The sequence below is a fragment of the Pelecanus crispus genome, chromosome 25 (genome assembly GCF_030463565.1).
Source record: "Pelecanus crispus isolate bPelCri1 chromosome 25, bPelCri1.pri, whole genome shotgun sequence".
NCBI classification, from domain to species: Eukaryota; Metazoa; Chordata; class Aves; order Pelecaniformes; family Pelecanidae; genus Pelecanus; species Pelecanus crispus.
In genome coordinates, this window is record NC_134667.1 from 2,511,937 (window position 1) to 2,529,142 (window position 17,206).

A 17,206-nucleotide genomic window follows, 5' to 3' on the forward strand; every position below is an offset into this window, starting at 1 on the left:
ATGTCTAAAAAGGTGCTGCTGCTTCGCTTGGCTCCTCCTGCAGCTGGGTCGGCATCTGCAGAGATATATCAGCCTGCCATCATCGTTGTCCCCGTGAGTTGCCCGGAGCCGTGGCAGGGAGCGGGGCGCAGCAGGGCTGTGCCAGCGGGGCAGCAGGCTCAGGATGGGGATGGAGGGACTCCTGTCCCCTCGGGTGCTGTGCCTGCTCCTCTGGGTGCAGCTGTGCAGGGGTAAGTGCTGGCTCCCTTGTCTCACCGCCCAGGGCCAGTGGGTAGCGGCGGGGTATCAGGATCCCTTTGGGGCTGGGGTTGCTTTCCCGGCAACACTGGGACAAGGGTCAGAAGGTGCTCACGTCCATGGACCTTCTGGCTTTCCCTGTGCCTCTCTGTCTTTAAGGCAGCCCGTGCCTGGCTGCATTTAGAGACATCCCCCATCCTGGGGTACCCTTTTGGGCTCCTTGTTCCCCGGGCTGTGCCCCTGGGGCCAGCAGTGGCCCAGGGGGTGACAGCAGCACTCAGGGATCCCCAGGGCACAGCCAATCTGCGGGGTGCCCCGCAAGGTTTGTGTGCTGCTCCCTGCCCCCGGGTGCAGGGGAGCCCCGACCCCAGGAAGGCAGTTTGTGTCCCCCAGGGAGAAAGGGAGCGGGCTGTCTGCACTCGCAGGCTGCAGAGAATTTTCCTTCCTGGGGGCCCCGGCCAAGCACAGGGGCTGGGCTGATGCCAGGGGCGAGGAGGGGACGTGGGTTGGGGGGATCCTTGGGATTGTGTCGGTGCTCCCTGAGGACACAGAAAGCCCTGGGGGTGGTGTGGGCTTGGGTGGTGCCAGGGAAGGTGGTGCCGGGGAAGCTGCGGGTGTGGGGGCATGGGGCTGTGCAGGGTGTGCTTGGCTGGGGAGGAGACGGTGCCCTGTGCAGGGCCTGGGGGCACGGTGTGTGGGTGGGCACGGGCAGGGGCCGTTGGCGTGGGAAGAGGTGCCAAGGGCTGTGGGGTGGTGAATAGCCCATCAGGGCTGGAGTTGGGCACCCCAGCCCTGCACAGACCGTGGGGACAGGAGGGACCCCAAAACTGCTGCAGGGACAGCCTGGAGGGGAAGGGGCTCCCACCCTGGTGCCTGTGACTGGGCCTGGGCAGGGGTGACCCTTAGACCTGCAGTCTGGAGCTCGGCACTCTCCTGACCGGTCCCATGTTGCTGTTTGAAGGGGCTGCAGAGCTGAGGCTGGAGGATGGCGGCGGGCGCTGTGCTGGGCGAGTGCAGGTGAAACACCAGGGCCGGTGGGGAACCGTGTGTGGTGTCTTCTGGGACATGGATGATGCTGCAGTGGTTTGTAAGCAGCTGGGCTGTGGGTCTGCTGTCACAGCTCATACCAATGCACACTTTGGGCCAGGATCTGGCCCCATTTGGATCGATGAGGTTGACTGTGCTGGCACTGAGTCTGCCCTGTCTGACTGTAAACACCCTGGATCGGGTCCATACCGCTGTAGTCACTATTTGGATGCTGGAGTGACATGTTCAGGTAAGGGGCCAGCCTGTTCCCCAGCTTTGGGACCGGGACAGGGGAAGGGACCTGGCTGTGCCCTCAGGGAGCAACAAGCGGGCACCGGAGCAGGGCTGGGTGTGGCTGGTGACACTGCCAAGCTGGGAGTGTCATTGCTGCTGTCCCTGGTCCCTGAGGAAAGAGCAAGGGGAGCCCACCCTGTGTGTCCAGCCACTGCCAGGCCCCAAGGTGGCTCAGCCCACCCTCAGTGGGGGCCTGGGGCTGGGAGATTAATCCCTCTCCCTGCCCCGGGATGGCTGCTGGTTCCCATCTTTCTCCTCCCATTCAGCCAGGACCTGTCTGGCATTGCCGAGGGCCAGGTCCCCCCATGCCAGAGGCACCGGGAGCTGCTCACGTGGCCACCCAGAGCCCCGGGGAAGGGCATGAGATGGCAAGGGACTTTTGGGTTGTGCCTGCTGGCAGAGAGGAGTCCCTCAGCCTCAGCCAAGGGATGTTCAGAGGGGAGGAGTGCTGGCCTTGGGCAGAGGAGCAGGGTGGCCCGTGGCACCTCATTCCTCTCCCAGGGTCCCCCCATGAGTTCCAGCCCATGGGGATACGGCCCCAGGCAGGCAGGGCCAAGCTGCTGCCCAGCCTTTCCTGCCTGCCCCAGCCCGCGGCTGCCCTGTGCCACAGGGGCTTTGCCAGCGCTTGCACTGTCCTCAGTGCCTGTGCTTGCACCGGGAGCTCGTCCCACTGGCACCCACTGGCAGCGGTGGGGTGGTTGCGGTCTCTCTGCCTGTGGCCACCTTGCAGAGCAGCTGGGATGTAGGCACGTAACTGCCAGAGGGCTCTGGGAGAGCTTGAGGGGTCTTTGGTTGCTCCAGGATTTGTCCAGCTGGTCGGAGGGGACAGCCCCTGCTCGGGACGTGTGGAGGTCCATGATGGGAAGCAGTGGAAGACTGTCTGTGACTCCGACTTTGGTCCCAAAGCTGCCGAGGTGGTCTGCAGGGAGCTCCAGTGTGGCGTACCCCTGTCCGTGCCTGGGGCAGCTCGCTTTGGAGAAGGTGTGGGTCCCATGTGGGACAGAGAGCTGCAGTGTGCCGGGAATGAATCCTTCCTCATGTTCTGCCCCAGGGGATCCCCCAGGGACCAGCCTTGCACCCATGCAAATGCTGTCGGTGTCACCTGCGCACGTAAGGTCACAGGGGGGCTGCTACATATCGTTTCCCCACTGGGTCCCCTCATGGCTGCAGAGCTGCTGAGAGCAAGGCTGTGCCTGTGGAGCATGGGAGCCTGGTGCCAAGTGGGCAGCAGCCTCTGTGGGGCTGGATGTCCTCCGGCTCCTGCCTGCAGGGCCCTGCAGCCCCCAGGGGCATCTCCTGGGCTGCCTGCGCCATCCTGCCCGATAGCCAGAGCAGGGCCCTGGGCTCTGTCCCAGCCCCCCTGACCAGCCTCGCAGGAGGGGCAGTGTGGGTGGGGGGTGGCAGGGCTATACGCACGCGTGCACACACACACGCACGGCTCCCTGGTACCCTCACAGCCACCCTCTCAGCCCAGTTCCCTTTCTCCCCTCTGCCGCTGCACCCAGGACGGCAGCACCAACCCCGCGAGCAGGTAACCTGTCCTCCCTGCCAGCGCTGGCTCTTCTCGGGCCAGCTGTGAGCCACAGCCGCAGGGAGGGGGCTCCTTGCTGGGGTGTGAAACTCCCAAGAGGAGGCACCGGGACAGCAGTGGGGAGGGGCGTTGGGGAGGGCTCTCATTTACCCAGCAGCCTGGGAGCTTCCTCATCCCTCACTCCTGGGGTCCCCTACCCCTGCTGTAGTGGGGGGCAGCACTGGGGTGTGGCCAGCCCCCACCTCTCCCAGGCCTGCTGCTGCCCTTTCTCTCTTCCTGCCCATGCAGATCCCAGCCGGGACCGTCCCACCGGCAGCGGGAGACTGTCGTTGCCCGTCATCATCTGCATCGTCCTGGGGGCCCTTCTCTGCCTGCTCCTGGCCCTCCTGGCCGGGCAAGTGCGAAGCGCCAGGGCTGGGCGCGCAGGTGGGTCCCGGGGAAAGATGCCTCCTGGCAAGGCCAGGGGTGCTGGCAGGTGTCAGTGAGCGGCACAGGCAGAGCTGGGGGGATAAGCGTGTGTGCTGCCTTCATTGCCATGTGCCGCCTCATCCACCGCCTGACCATGGGCCATGGGCCACCAGCAGCAAGGGGTAGAGAGAGTCCAGGCACGGCAGGAGTTAGGGACGGGGCGAGGAGAGAAATGGCCGAGCTGGGCTGGGGGAGGTGGGAGCAGAGGGGACACAGACGAGGACACGACACTGGCAGCACTCCGGGCAGCTCTGGAGGGGTCTGTGGGGCAGGGGAGATGCCAGGAGGAACGTGGGGCAGCAGGGTCCATCCCTGTGGTTTCAGGCCCCCAGGCTGTTCCTCTGTGCAACCGTGACCTCCCCGCGGCAGGGCAGGGGCCGTGCTATGGATCCCTGGGGCAGAGAGGGGGCAGCTCCAGGGGGAGAGGAAAGGCGGGAGCTGCTCCAAGCTCAGCACCGGGGAGCTGACCCAGGGGCCAGAGGGGCACAAGGGCTGTCTCTGAGGGGACGCTGTGAGGGTGTCGCTGCCCCAGATCACCTCCGTGGGGACATTGCCCTCACTGAGGAAGGGGGTAGCGGTGAGCAGGCAGCGCAGCGGGGCTGTGCTGTGGCCAGAGCCTTTTGCTGGCCCCGGGGACCAAAGCAGGGGGAGCAGAGCGGGATCCTGTCCCCTCTCTGCCTGTCCCTGGGCCAGCCCTGCCGCTGTCCGCAGGCTCGGCGAGAGCGTGGGAGCCCTTCCCTGACGCCGTCTATGAGGAGATCGGTTACGGCCCGGCATGGGAGAAGCGGGCGAGGTTCAGCGGCTCAGGTGGGTGTGGGTCCCTCATGGGGACACATCTGCAGGGCTCTGTCCCTAAACCTCCACCTAGGGCTGACCCACGGCAGTCCCCTGGCCTACGGTCCCTGCAGCGCTGGGGTGTGTGGGGAGAGCAGCCAGGTCCTGGGCCCAGCAGAGGAGCTTCCTCCCCAGCAGTTCTTCCCATCGCAGCCAGGCACAGCCCCTCTCTGCCTGCCCCTGCATAAATCCCTGGGTGGCACCGCAGGGCTGAGGGAAGGGGCTGTCCCGGGGCAGCTCTGGGAGCCCCGTTGAGGCAGGCTTGGTCCCAGGGGAGCAGGGTGAGTCTTGAGCCCTCCTCCCCACACAGCCCTGCCTATGTGGGTCCCCCGTCCCCAGCAGCACTCACCACAAGCCGGCTCAGCAGAGCACACTCCCATAACAGCCGCTGCGCCTCTCTCCAGGCTCCTACTCAGAGGGGTCCCTGGCCAAGCTGCAGCCCTACCCCGCGGACAGCAAGGAGGAGGAGGGTCCAGGGTCAGCACCAGGTAACAGGGTGCGGGAAGGAGTGGATCTCTCCTCCCTGCAGCCATGTGAGGGACAGCGGTGTCACTGAGTGTCCCCACAGAGCTGGGGAGTCTCCTGGGGTGCTGCCAACACCAGGGTCTGAGCCCCACGGCCCTGCGCATCCTCCCGCCCTCTGCTCTGCAGATGTATCTCCTCAGTGTCACCAGCTCCCCTCTCCTTTCAGACGTCCCTGTCCTGCCTGGAAGTGACCCAGCGCATGGCTATGATGATGCCAGGGAGGTTTCTGCCCCTGGGGAGGATCCTGCCCCTGGGCAGGGAGCCTGGGAAATGCCCAGGGCACCAGAGGAGGGAGCAGGGCCCAGGGATGCCCCTGGAGGTGAGAGGGAAAGATGGCGCTGCCGCTTTATGGGATGCCATCCCTGGTGCCGGGTGAATCGCTGCCCTACGGAGAGCCCAAGCTCCTGGGATGGGGGACCCTGCCCTGGGAGTTTTCCCTGGGGGGCCCGGGGCTGGCAGAGGGAGCTGGACATGTCAGGAGGGAGGAGGAGACGGGAGGCAGGTGATGCAGAGAGCAGGAGGGGCACCCCATGGGGCCAACGTGCAATGGCCTGCCTTGCTGCTTGCAGGGGCAAACCTGCGCTCGCAGAGAAGTGCTGGGGCCCCTGCAGCTGAGGGAGATGCCTGGTCCCTGTCCCCAGAGAGCACAGGCTATGACGATGCTGAAGAGGTGTCTCTGGCACATCCCCCTGAGCACAGAAAGGCTGCGACAGCAGAGCTCAGTGCACAGCCATCCCTGAGCCCCGCGCCAGGAGAGCCCATCCCTGCCGTGCAGCTGGGTGCAGCCGGGAGCGAGGAGGGGACTTTGCAGCTGGGAGAGCCGTGAGCACCAGGGAACCGTCTCCCTCTTCCCACGGGCAGCAGAAACAGCCGGCCATTGCCTCTCTTTTGATTCCCCTGGTTTCACGCTGTGCCTCCGCAGTTGTTCCTATTAAAAGCCTTTGGGGTATGGCCCAGAGCTGGTGCTTGCCTGCCCCGCTGTCGGGGTGTCTCCCTGAGGCTGACTGGGGGGGAGCAGAGCACAAAGACGTGGTGGTGGGGAAGGGGCACATCTCGGGGGCAGCGGGCTCGGGGTCAGGCTGTGGGGCTGCCAGAGCCCATGGTCCCTGGGCAATATTCCTGCTGACAGAGACGTTTCCACCCTGCCAGCAAAAGTTTCCAACAAAACTGTCTCTCTGCAAGGTGCTGTGATGCGCCCCAGCGGGAGCGCCCATCTCCTCACCTCGGGCTTCCCCAGCTGCTCTTTCCCCCAGGCCCTGCCTGGGCCATGCTGGTCCCACAGCACACAGGCCACGACAGAGCTGCCGTGTTGGGCTGAGCCCTGGGCTGTGGCCCCACACAAGTGAGCCCACAGGTGGCTGCGGTGCCCTGGACCCCCCAGCCAGCCCCAGGGGCTATCACGTCCCGCGCATCACCTCCCACACTGGTTAGGAGGCAGCTCTGCTCCCCACTGCCCTGGCACAGGGTGCAGAGCCACTTGCTGGGGAGCACGGGGCTGGCATTGCCCCTTGGCTGCCTCTGCCAGCACCCCAGTCTCCATGGGCTCTTCTTGCTGCCTTGGGCCCTGGCAGAGCCCCGCACTCCCCTCACAGCCCCACAGCTGCCTCCGTCCTGGGCAGGGGCTGGAAGGCCCCATGGCAGCCCTGGCAGCCCCTCCTCCTGCTGCGCCTCAGCCCCAACCCCTGCCCTCCTGCTGCCTGGCCACGGGGCTCAGTGTGGGTTTGTGCTGGGGCAGTGCCTGTGTGCAGGTGCAGGAGGGGTGGGAGCAGGGGGCGTGGGGGGACCTTTCCCTCAGCGCTGGGGGAGGCAGAGGAGGGAGAGGCCAGGGGGAGGGAGAAGGGATCCCCATGAGACGTGGACTGGAAGCCAGAGCCGTCATCCAGCCCCTGGCCTGGAGAAGGGCCTGGCTGGGAGGGTGCTAACGTGGGCACATTTCCATGGCAGAGGGTATTTTGTGTCCCTCCCTGTCGTGCTGTCACCGCAGTCAGCAACTAAGCACCACACAGCCGCTCGCTCACCCCAATGGGATGGGGGAGAGAATCGGAGGAGTAAGAGTGAGAAACACTCCTGGGTTGAGATAAGAACAGTTTAATAATTGAAATAAAGTAAAATACTAATGATAATGATAACAATATAATAATGGTAATAATGATGATAATAATAATAATATACAAAGCAAGTGATGCACAATGCAATTGCTCACCATCCACCGATCGATACCCAGACAGTCCCCGAGCAGCGATCACTGCTCCTCGGCCAACTCCCCCCAGTTTCTATACTGAGCATGACGTCACATGGTATGGAATAGCCCTTTGGGCAGTTTGCATCAACTATTCTGGCTGTGCCCCCTCCCTGCTTCTTGTGCGCCTGGCAGAGCATGGGAAGCTGAAAAAGTCCTTGACTAGCATAAGCAGTACCCAGCAACAACTAAACCATCAGCATGTTATCAACATTCTTCTCCTACTAAATCCAAAACACAGCACTGTCCTGCTGCTAGGAAGAAAATTAACTCTATCCCAGCTGAAACCAGGACATCCACCAAAGAGTGCACCCATCAAATCCATATCTCCCCAATTTAGAGGGAAGGATGTTGTGGGGGACCGTGTTGAACGCTTTACAGAAATCCAAGTAGATGACATCCATTGCTTTTCCCATGTCCACTGATGCAGTCACTCCTTCACAGAAAGCCCCGAGGTTGGTCAGGCAGGACTTGCCCTTGGTGAAGCCGTGCTGGCTCTCTCGAATCACCTCCCTGTCCTCCATGTGCTCGAGCATAGCTTCTAGGAGGATCTGCTCCATGATCTTCCCAGGCACAGGGGTGAGGCTGACAGGTCGGTAGTTCCCAGGGTCCTCCTTTCTTCCCTTTTTAAAAATGGGCACAACATTCCCCTTCTTCCAGTCCCCAGGGCCTTCACCTGACTGCCAGGACTTTTCAAATATCATGGAGAGTGGCTTGGCAACTACAACAGCCATTTCCCTCAGGACTCTGGGATGCATCTCATCAGGTCCCATAGACTCATGTACATTGAGGTTCCTCAGGTGGTCTCGAACCTGATCTTCCCTTACAGTGTGGGAGAGGCTTTACCCCCCTGTTCCCCATCTTGCGGTCCATCTATTCGGGACGGGTGAGGAGAGAGGTTGCCAGTGAAGACTGAGGCAAAGAAGTTGTTGAGTACCTCAGCCTTCTCCTCGTCTGTTGATCCTAGGTCACCATTCTTGTTCATTGTGGGGGGTGGCGTGGGTACGCTTTCTTTAATCTTCACAGCTGTGGACATGTTACATCCCTGGCTGCAGGGCAATGTGCAAGAATGTCCTGAAGGGATCTCCCAGAGCTGGCACGTCCCATGGTTGGTGCAGAGGAGAAGGACATGCTCTGGAGCAGGGATTTCCTGCTTCACTGTTAGAGGGACAAGGCATGACCGCTGCCTTCTGCTGGGGATGGCTGCAGGGGTGTGAAGCCGGGAGTACCCCCAGGGCTGTCCAGGGCTGTCCTGCCAAGCAGTTTTGCTGTGCCTCAGGGGGCTGTGTGCCGGGGCAGGGACTCTGCCGCCTGCCAGGGTCAGCACTCAGCCTGCCCGGGGAGCTCGCAACAGCGCTGCGGGGAGAGGCTGTGGGTGGAAGGAGCGATCCCCAGGAGGGCAGGGTCTTTGCTGCTGAGAGGGTGCTGCGTGAGTCATAGAATCATAGAATCGTTTAGGTTGGAAAAGACCTTTAAGACCATCCAGTCCAACCATGAACCTACACTACCAAGTCCACACTAAACCAAACAAGGGTAGACTAGACTAAACCATGTCCCCAAGTGCCACATCTACCTGCTTTTTGAGCACTTCCAGGGATGGTGACTCCACCACCTCTCTGGGCAGCCTGTTCCAATGCTTGACCACCCTTTCAGTGAAGAAATTTTTCCTAATTTCCAACCTAAACCTCCCCTGGTGCAGCTTGATCCCATTTCCTCTCGTCCTATCGCTAATTACTTGGGAGAAGAGACCAACACCCACCTCACTACACCCTCCTTTCAGGCAGTTGTAAAGAGCGATAAGGTCTCCCCTCAGCCTCCTCTTCTCCAGGCTGAACACCCCCAGCTCCCTCAGCCGCTCCCCATCAGCCCTGTGCTCCAGACCCTTCCCCATCTCCGCTGCCCTTCTCTGGACACGCTCCAGCACCCCAATGTCTTTCTTGTAGTGAGGGGCCCAAAACTGGGCACAGCATTCCAGGTGCGGCCTCACCAGCGCCGAGTACAGGGCAGCAATCACCTCCCTGCTCCTGCTGGCCACACTATTCCTGATACAAGCTAGGATGCTGTTGGCCTTCTTGGCCACCTGGGCACACTGCCGGCTCATGTTCAGCCACTGTCAACCAACACCCCCAGGTCCTTTTCGGCCAGGCAGCTTTCCAGCCACTCTTCCTCAAGGCTATAGTGTTGCATGGGGTTGTTGTAAGCAAAGTGCAGGACCTGGCACTTGGCCTTGTTAAACCTCATACAGTTGGCCTCGGCCCATCGATCCAGCCTGTCCAGGTCCCTCTGCAGGGCCATCCTACCCTCCAGCAGATCGACACTCCCACCCAGTTTGGTGTCATCTGCAAACTTACTGAGGGTGCACTCAATCCCCTCATCCAGATCATCGATAAAGATATTAAACAAGGCTGGTCCCAAAACTGAGCCCTGGGGAACACCGCTCGTGACTGGCTGCCAACTGGACTTAACTCCATTCACCACTATTCTCTGGGCTCGGCCACCCAACCAGTTTTCTACCCAGCAAAGACTACGCCCTCCAAGCCATGAGCTGCCAGCTTCCCAAGGAGAATGTTTTGGGAGACGGTATCAAAGGCTTTGCTAAAGTCCAGGTAAATGACATCCACAGCCTTTCCATCATCCACCAGGCAGGTCACCAGGTCATAAAAGGAGATCAGCTTGGTCAAGCAGGACCTGTCTTTCATGAACCCATGCTGGCTGGGCCTGATCCCCTGGTTGACCTGCACTTGCCTGTTGAGTTCACTCAAGATGAACCTCTCCATAATCTTTCCTGGCACTGAGGTCAGGCTGACAGGCCTGTAGTTCCCCAGGTCCTCCTTCCGGCCCTTCTTGTAGATAGGTGTCACATTGGCAAGCCTCCAGGCATCAGTGACCTCCCCTGTTAACCAGGGCTGCTGATAGATGATGGAGGGTGGCTTGGTGAGCTCCTCTGCCAGCTCCCTCAGTACTCTCGGGTGGATCCCATCTGGCCCCATAGACTTGTGAGCGTCCAGGTGGCATAGCAGGTCGTTAACTGCTTCCTCCTGGACTATGAGGGCTCCATTCTGCTCCCCATCCCTATCCTCTAGCTCAGGGGCCTGAGTACCCTGGGGATGACCGGTCTGGCTGTTAAACACAGAGGCAAAGGCGGCGTTAAGTACCTCAGCCTTTTCCTTGTCCTCGGTGACAATGTTCCGCCCCACATCCAGCAAGGGATGGAGATCCTCCTTGGCTCTCCTTTTATTGCTGATGTACTTATAAAAACATTTTTATCTTGCCACAATGCGGCAACCCAGATTGGTTTGCCTCTGCGCTGCCAGTTGCTTTGCTTCCATTGCTGCAGCCACCCCCACAGGGCATTTGCCACCATCCATGAGTCAGTATAGAGATAAAGGACTGGCCACTTTTCTCGTTCAGCAATATCTGAAGCCAGCTGGGTGGCTTTCACCTCTGCAAACTGACTCGACTCCCCTTCTCCTTCACTGGTTTCTACGACTTGTCGTATAGGACTCCATACAGCAGCTTTCCACCTCCGATGCTTTCCCACAAGACGACAGGACCCATCAGTGAGCAGGGCATATTGCTTCTCATTTTCTGGCAATTTATTATACAGTGGGGCCTCTTCAGCACGTGTCAGCTCCTCCTCTGGTGATATTCTAAGGTTTTTGCCTTCTGGCCAGTCCATGATCACTTGCAAGATTCCTGGATGACCGGGGTTTCCTATTCGAGCCCGCTGTGTGATCAGTGCAACCCACTTACTCCACGCAGCATCAGTTGCATGATGTGTAGAGGGGACCCTCCCTTTGAACATCCAGCCCAGCACCGGCAGTCAGGGTGCCAGCAGGAGCTGCGCTTCAGTACCAACCACTTCCGAAGCAGCTCGAACCCCTTCATATGCTGCCAGTATCTCTTTCTCAGTTGGAGTACAGCGGGCTTTGGATCCTCTGTATCCCCGACTCCAAAACCCTCGGGGTCAACCTCGAGTCTCCCCTGGTGCTTTCTGCCAGAGGCTCCAGGCAGGGCCATTCTCCCCGGCTGCAGTGTAGAGCACATTTTTAATATCCTGCCCTGCCCGGACTGGCCCAAGGGCTACTGCATGAACTATCTCCCGTTTAATTTGTTCAAAGGCTTGTTGTTGCTCAGGGCCCCATTGGAAATCGTTCTTCTTCCGGGTCACTTGGTAGAGAGGGCTTACGATCTGACTGTAATTTGGAATATGCATTCTCCAAAAACCCACAACACCTAAGAAAGCTTGTGTGTCCTTTTGCTAGTTGGCGGGGACATAGCTGTTATTTTGTTTGATCACATCCATTGGGAGCTGACGACGTCCATCTTGCCATTTTATTCCTAAAAATTGCATCTCCTGTGCAGGTCCCTTGACCTTACTTTGCCATAAAGGCAAATTCGGCCTTCAGAAGGATTTGGATTATTTTCTTTCCCTTCTCAAAAACTTCTTCTGCTGTATTGCCCCACACAATGATGTCATCAATGTACTGCAGATGTTCTGGAGCTTCACCCTGTTCCAGTGCCGCCTGGATCAGTCCATGGCAAATGGTGGGGCTGTGCTTCCACCCCTGGGGCAGTCGGTCCCACACCCCTCCAGGTAAAAGCAAGCTGGGCCTGCACTCTGCTGCCAAAGGGATGGAGAAAAATGCATTAGCGATGTCAGTTGTGGCACACCACTTGGCTGCCTTTGACTGCAGTTCCTATTGAAGTTCTCACATGTGTGGCACGGCGATCGGCACCTGTTGTTCTTCGACGCTCAGCAACCCCACAATCGAAGGGTCCTCTGAGAGACCGGGCAAGGTGGACAGCTGTTTAATTTCCCCCGTCTCCAAGGCAGCTCTACCAAAAGCCCACCGGTACCCTTTGGGTCCTTGAAATACCCTCTCCTGAGGTGATCTATGCCAAGGATGCACGGAGCATCTGGGCCAGTCACAATGGGGTGCTTCTGCCACTCATTCCCAGTTAGGCTCACTTCAGCCTCCAGTACAGTGAGCTGTTGGGATCCCCCTGTCACTCCAGAAATACAGATGGGTTCTGCCCCTCTACAACTTGATGGCATTAAGGTACACTGTGCACCGGTGTCCACTAGAGCCTTCTACTCCTGTGGGTCTGACGTTCCAGGCCATCGAATGCACACAGTCCAGTAAACCCGATTGTCTTTTTCCTCCACCTGGCTGGAGGCAGGGCCCCTCTAACACTGGTCACAGTATTCGCTGTTCACTTCCTGTAAATGTGAATCAAAAGTCCCTTGATTAAGGTTGGAAGTGAAATCAGCCCTCTTACTCTGTCTGGGGAACTGCTCACTGGAAACTGGAGCTGCAATTTTCCTGGGAGAACCACCTTTTGTACTAGTTTTTCCTTGCAACTCCCGCACCCGTGCCTCTAGGGTCGAGGTGGGTTTTCCATCCCACTTCCTCATGTCCTCTCCGTGATCCTGCAGGTAAAACCACAGGGTGCCCCGTGGTGTGTATCCTCTGTATCCTCTCTCTTGAGCATAGGGACGTTGACTCCTAAAGGCTGAGATACCGGTCCGTACAGGTGGGGAGTAGGACAGATCCTCTCTGAGTTGTTGGAACTCTTGGCACAGTTTTTCAGACAGTTTTTCCACAGCCGAGACACAGGCCCGTAGGGATGAAGTGATACTTTCTTCGTATTCCCAGAGTCGTCTAGCCACTTCATCCACCACTGGTGCCTCGTCATCTTTCCAGGTCAGTATTGCCAACGAGTTGGCATACGATGCTGATGCGCTCCGTACCACCTTCCGCCACATGGGTTGTGTGCACCCGACTTCATCTGGATCTTTGGGTAACTGCTCATCGTTCAGGTCACTATAAATCACCTCCAGCACACCTAATACCCTCAGGTACTGGCTACCCTTCTCTACGGTGGTCCATTTACCTGGGCGGTATATAACATCCTCCTTGAAGGGATACCTTTCCTTCACGCTTGACAGAAGTCGCCTCCAAAGGCTGAGCAGTTTTGCCCCTTTTCCAATTGCTTTGTCAATGCCCCCTTCCCTGGAAAGGGATCCCAGATGGTTGGCTTCCCTACCCTCTAAATCCAGGGAGTAGTCATGTGACTCAGGGGTCAGGGTGGTCTTTCACCGCTTCACAAAAAGGAAACCGTGCTTTTCATGCAGGCAAGAACAATGCAGGTCCTGCTGCCAGGCATCATGGAGAGCCTGCAGGATGCCAATGCTGATGTTAAGAGGAAGGTCCTGTCTGTCTGCAGGAATGTGTTGGGTGTTATGAAGAGGCATGGGGCCAGCCCCATTGCTCTGAAACTCTCTGAGGAGCTCCTGCAGCTCTTTGACGATGTAAGGCTGCTGTGGGAGCCTGAGCCGCAGCGCTGGGCACTCTGCAAGGCCAGCTGCTGTTGGGCGCAGCGCTGCGGGCAGCACTCGGGCAGGGCTGCTCCCTTCCTCACGCCTCTTGTGTGGCCTTTCAGGGGCCCAGGGCCGTTCAGCTGTGGCTGCAGATGTGGCCCACAGCTCCTGTGTTCAGGAGCCGGCCCTGGAGCATGTCCCTTCCCACCGGCCACACTAATGCCCCTGCGCACCACGGGCAGGGAGCGGCTGTTGCTGAAGTCCTCCCGTCCTCCTCCCTACCACAAGTCCAGCCAGGTGCAGCAGCTCTGCATCAGCCTCAGAGAAATGATGAGTATGGTGGTGAGGGACAGCAGGAGACAGAGAAAGAAGAATGTGTGGAAGAGCCCGATCCCACTCTTCTTCCGTATGAATGACCAGATGGAGAGCGTGGCCGAGGTACAGATTTGAAACCCTACCAGTGGTGTGGGGAAGGGTGTGCTGACACCATGGGAGGGGCTTGGGCATCAGGGGCGAGGGCTGTTGGCAGTCGGACTGTTGGAATGTGTGTCACCTCGGGGTCCCAGTGCCTGAGTCGCTGGGGACAGGGCAGAGCTTCCCTCCTGCCCTGCCCTGGGCCCACCGCTGCCTTCCTCCTCCCCGCCGACCCTTTCAGCTCTCCTCCAGCGCAGTCCGTAGGAAAGGTCCCTGCAGAGCCAGTGCAAGCAGGGCCAGAGAAGCTGGCACGGACATTTCCCAGAGCTGCCCTGCCTGGTCCAGCAGCACTCAGCAGCAGCCCGTGGCCACCAAACACACCAGTCCCTACAGGCTCCCAGCTGTCCCTGCAGGCGTGGGAGGCCAGGGCTTTGAGCCCCAGTCCCTGTCCGCCCGGACTGTGCCCAAGAGACCTCCCGCTGTTTGGGCCAGGGCATGTCCCAGCGCCCAGAGAGCAGGATAGCCCCAGGAACGAAGCGCTGCTGCGCCAGGTCCCCCTGCGCTGGGCCAGTGAACTTGGTCTGCACAGAGGGGTGCAGCAGTTGCAAGGGGTGGAGAGGCAGCTTGTCCCCCAGCCTGGGGCAGGGAGAGCGGTGGGAGGGGAGATGCAGCCAGAGGGGGACCGGCCCTGCGTGCTGGGACCAAAGCTCTGCCTGCCCGGAGCCTGGGCGTGAAGCAGCTGGGGCAGCCGCAGCTGGGGAGCCAAGCGTCTTGCTGGGGGATTCCCATGGGGAGGTGCTGCTGGTGCCGTCCTGCTCCGGTGTCTCTGGGAGCCCAGCCCTCGCTGCCTACAGCCGTGGGCCTAGACCTGCTTTGCCCTTCAGTCTGCCCCCATCCCTGGCAGCAGCTCAGCAGCGCTTGAGGATCCCTGTTCTGCTGGCCGGCAGCATGAGATATGTGAGGTGGTGGCTGCCCTGTGTCCCTGCCCTGGGCACTGAACCCAGTTCAGACTCTGTGCCCCGCTGCCTCTTCTCCTAAGGGGCTGGGAAGAGCTCGGAGCCTGGCCAAGAGCAGGAGGATGCCAGGTCTCCTTGCCTGGGCTGTGGTGCCATCTCCCAGCCTCTGCTTTTCTGCAGGCCTCTAGGGACACTCTCCTCGCCTGTGCAGAGCTCCTGCAGTGGAGGAAGCTCAGCTACCTGGCCGAGACAGGTCAGGCACGCCTGACTGGAGAGGGCTTGGTGAGGACAAGCCCCAAACCCCAGGGCCGGGCTGGACGGGGGCTGCCCTAGGTGCCCATGGGGAGGGCTGTGCCTCGCCTGCCCTGCTCCAGCCTGGAGCCGCATCCTCCTTCCCTGCCTTCAAGCACAGACCCCCAAGGGCCCTTCTCCAGGCCCCTCTCCCCTCCCTGCCCCCAGGGTGCTGAAGGAGACCCTGGCCCATGCGCGCCCTGGCAGTGGGACAGAGGGGGTCTCAGCACCCCCAGACCCCCTCTGCCTGTGTCTCTCTGAACCTCAGCCCCACAGGGCTCCTGGCTGGGAGGCGGGAATCGCTGGGAGGGAAGGGGAGCACTGGTAGGAGGGCCTGGTCTGGATGGCTGGGGAGGGCCCACCCTATGGGCTGCTATGAAGAAAATTAACTCCATCCCAGCCAAAACCAGTGCAGTCAAGCCCATCCTACTCCTGCCACGCAAGCGACACGCAGCAGAGAGGAGTGTTTGGGCACACTGGAGGGGCTGTTGCATCCCACAGGCCTTCGATCCCATCTCTTGTAACTGCCCAACTGCAGCCAACCCCCAAACCCCACCTGCCCGCATGGGCTCCCAGTAGCAGAGGCGTGTTGGTGCAGGGGGCAGGCGGGGCTTTTGGAAAAGGACTGGTGAGAAAGGGGATGACTGTTGCCCAGGACAAGAGGGGAAATGTCTCTGCTCTGTCCCCAGCTGTGCCGTCTCCCTGCTGGTGTCATAATGCACCTTCAAATGATGTGGGCTGATGTCACAGGGGGATGCCCCACATCACAGGGAGGTCTCCCCAGCGCCGCAGAGGTGCCGACACTTCCCGGCAAGGCCTGGGTGCTGCTGGGCACTGCTCAGGGGCTCCCCAGTGCTGCCCTTTGGAGCTGCTCCACAGCCAGGAGTGGGGTTTGGAGGAAGCGGGGCTGTGCTGGGGGACCCTCGCTGACAGGCAGGACCCTCGCTGACAGGCAGGGCCCTCGCTGACAGGCAGGACCCTCACTGACAGGGAAAGTAGGGGCACGTCAGAGAGGAGTTTTTGGCAAGGAGCTGCAAAGAGCATCCCTTTCCCTGAGCTGAGGGGCCATCAGCAAGTGCGATGGAGGGCTGCTGCACCGTGGCCGTCAGCTTGGAGCTGAGCAGCTTGTTCCCCACGCTCCTGTATCTCTCCACCAAGGGTAAGGGTTCTGGGAGCTCCTTCCCAAGGGGAGGCACCGGGGCTGTCCACTGTCAAAAGCTGCCACTGCTGGGCTGTGGGGGTGGCTGGAGGGGGCTGGGGGCTGCCGCGAGAGCCCTGCCTGAGGGTCCCACCGGGCTCGGGGAACAATGTGGCAAGCAGGACTCCCGGCTGCCCTGAGTCCCAAGGCTCCCATGGGAATGGCTCGGTGCCCTTGCGAGGGGGCCCATCCAGGGCCAGCTTTCCCTGGGAGCGGGTACCTCTTGGGGTTCTGGCTCTGGGATGAAAAGGGGTCCTGCATCGTGGGGCTGGGGTGTCCTTCAGCTCCCACGGGGCTCTCACCAGCCAGCTGGAAATGCCTCTGATGTAAATCAGTCCTTTACCTTCAAGCAGTCTGCTTTGGGACAACCTCTGTTCCTTCCCAGGGGATCCTCTTGTGCCACCAGGCGGGCAGACCGTGTCCTGGGCACTGGGGTGCCATCCCTTTCTGGGGCTTAGATGGCCACTGCCCTGGTCCTGAGCCCTTCCCACATCCCCATTTCTGCTCCAGCCCTGTCCCGGGAGCAGAGGAAGGCTGGCAGTCTGACATTGGAGCACAGCCCAGCTCCGCAGCCATGGCAGTGTTTGTCTGGGCTGTTTGTGGACACCCGCCTCTGTCACCCCCTGGGCGAGGAGCTGGCCGAGAGGCCGTGAGCCGTCTGGCCTGCAGCCTGACACCTCTTTCCCTTGCTTTCCAGAGGTTGTGGCTGTCTGGGATGCTGTGTCTGCGTATATCCTGGGACAGCTGAAGCTGGACAAGGTGGGCTGGCGTCTTGGTCCTCCTTTGCCCTGGAGAGCCTGGGCCCCGGGGAGCCATCCCTCCTTGAGCATTGTGGCAGCACACCGAGACAATCCCGTGTGCCCAGAGC

The 17,206-nt window shown here is 60.4% G+C and overlaps 1 protein-coding gene across 1 annotated transcript in view; it reads left to right on the top strand.

The window, feature by feature from the left end:
• LOC142595961 (antigen WC1.1-like) overlaps positions 1-17,206 on the top strand; it is a 140,218-nt gene continuing 123,012 nt past the window's right edge. The window contains 6 exon segments of the mRNA XM_075724830.1: positions 1-93; positions 397-559; positions 950-1,035; positions 1,037-1,120; positions 1,159-1,513; positions 2,359-2,664. Of these exon segments, the coding sequence (XP_075580945.1) occupies positions 1-93; positions 397-559; positions 950-1,035; positions 1,037-1,120; positions 1,159-1,513; positions 2,359-2,664 (1,087 nt within the window).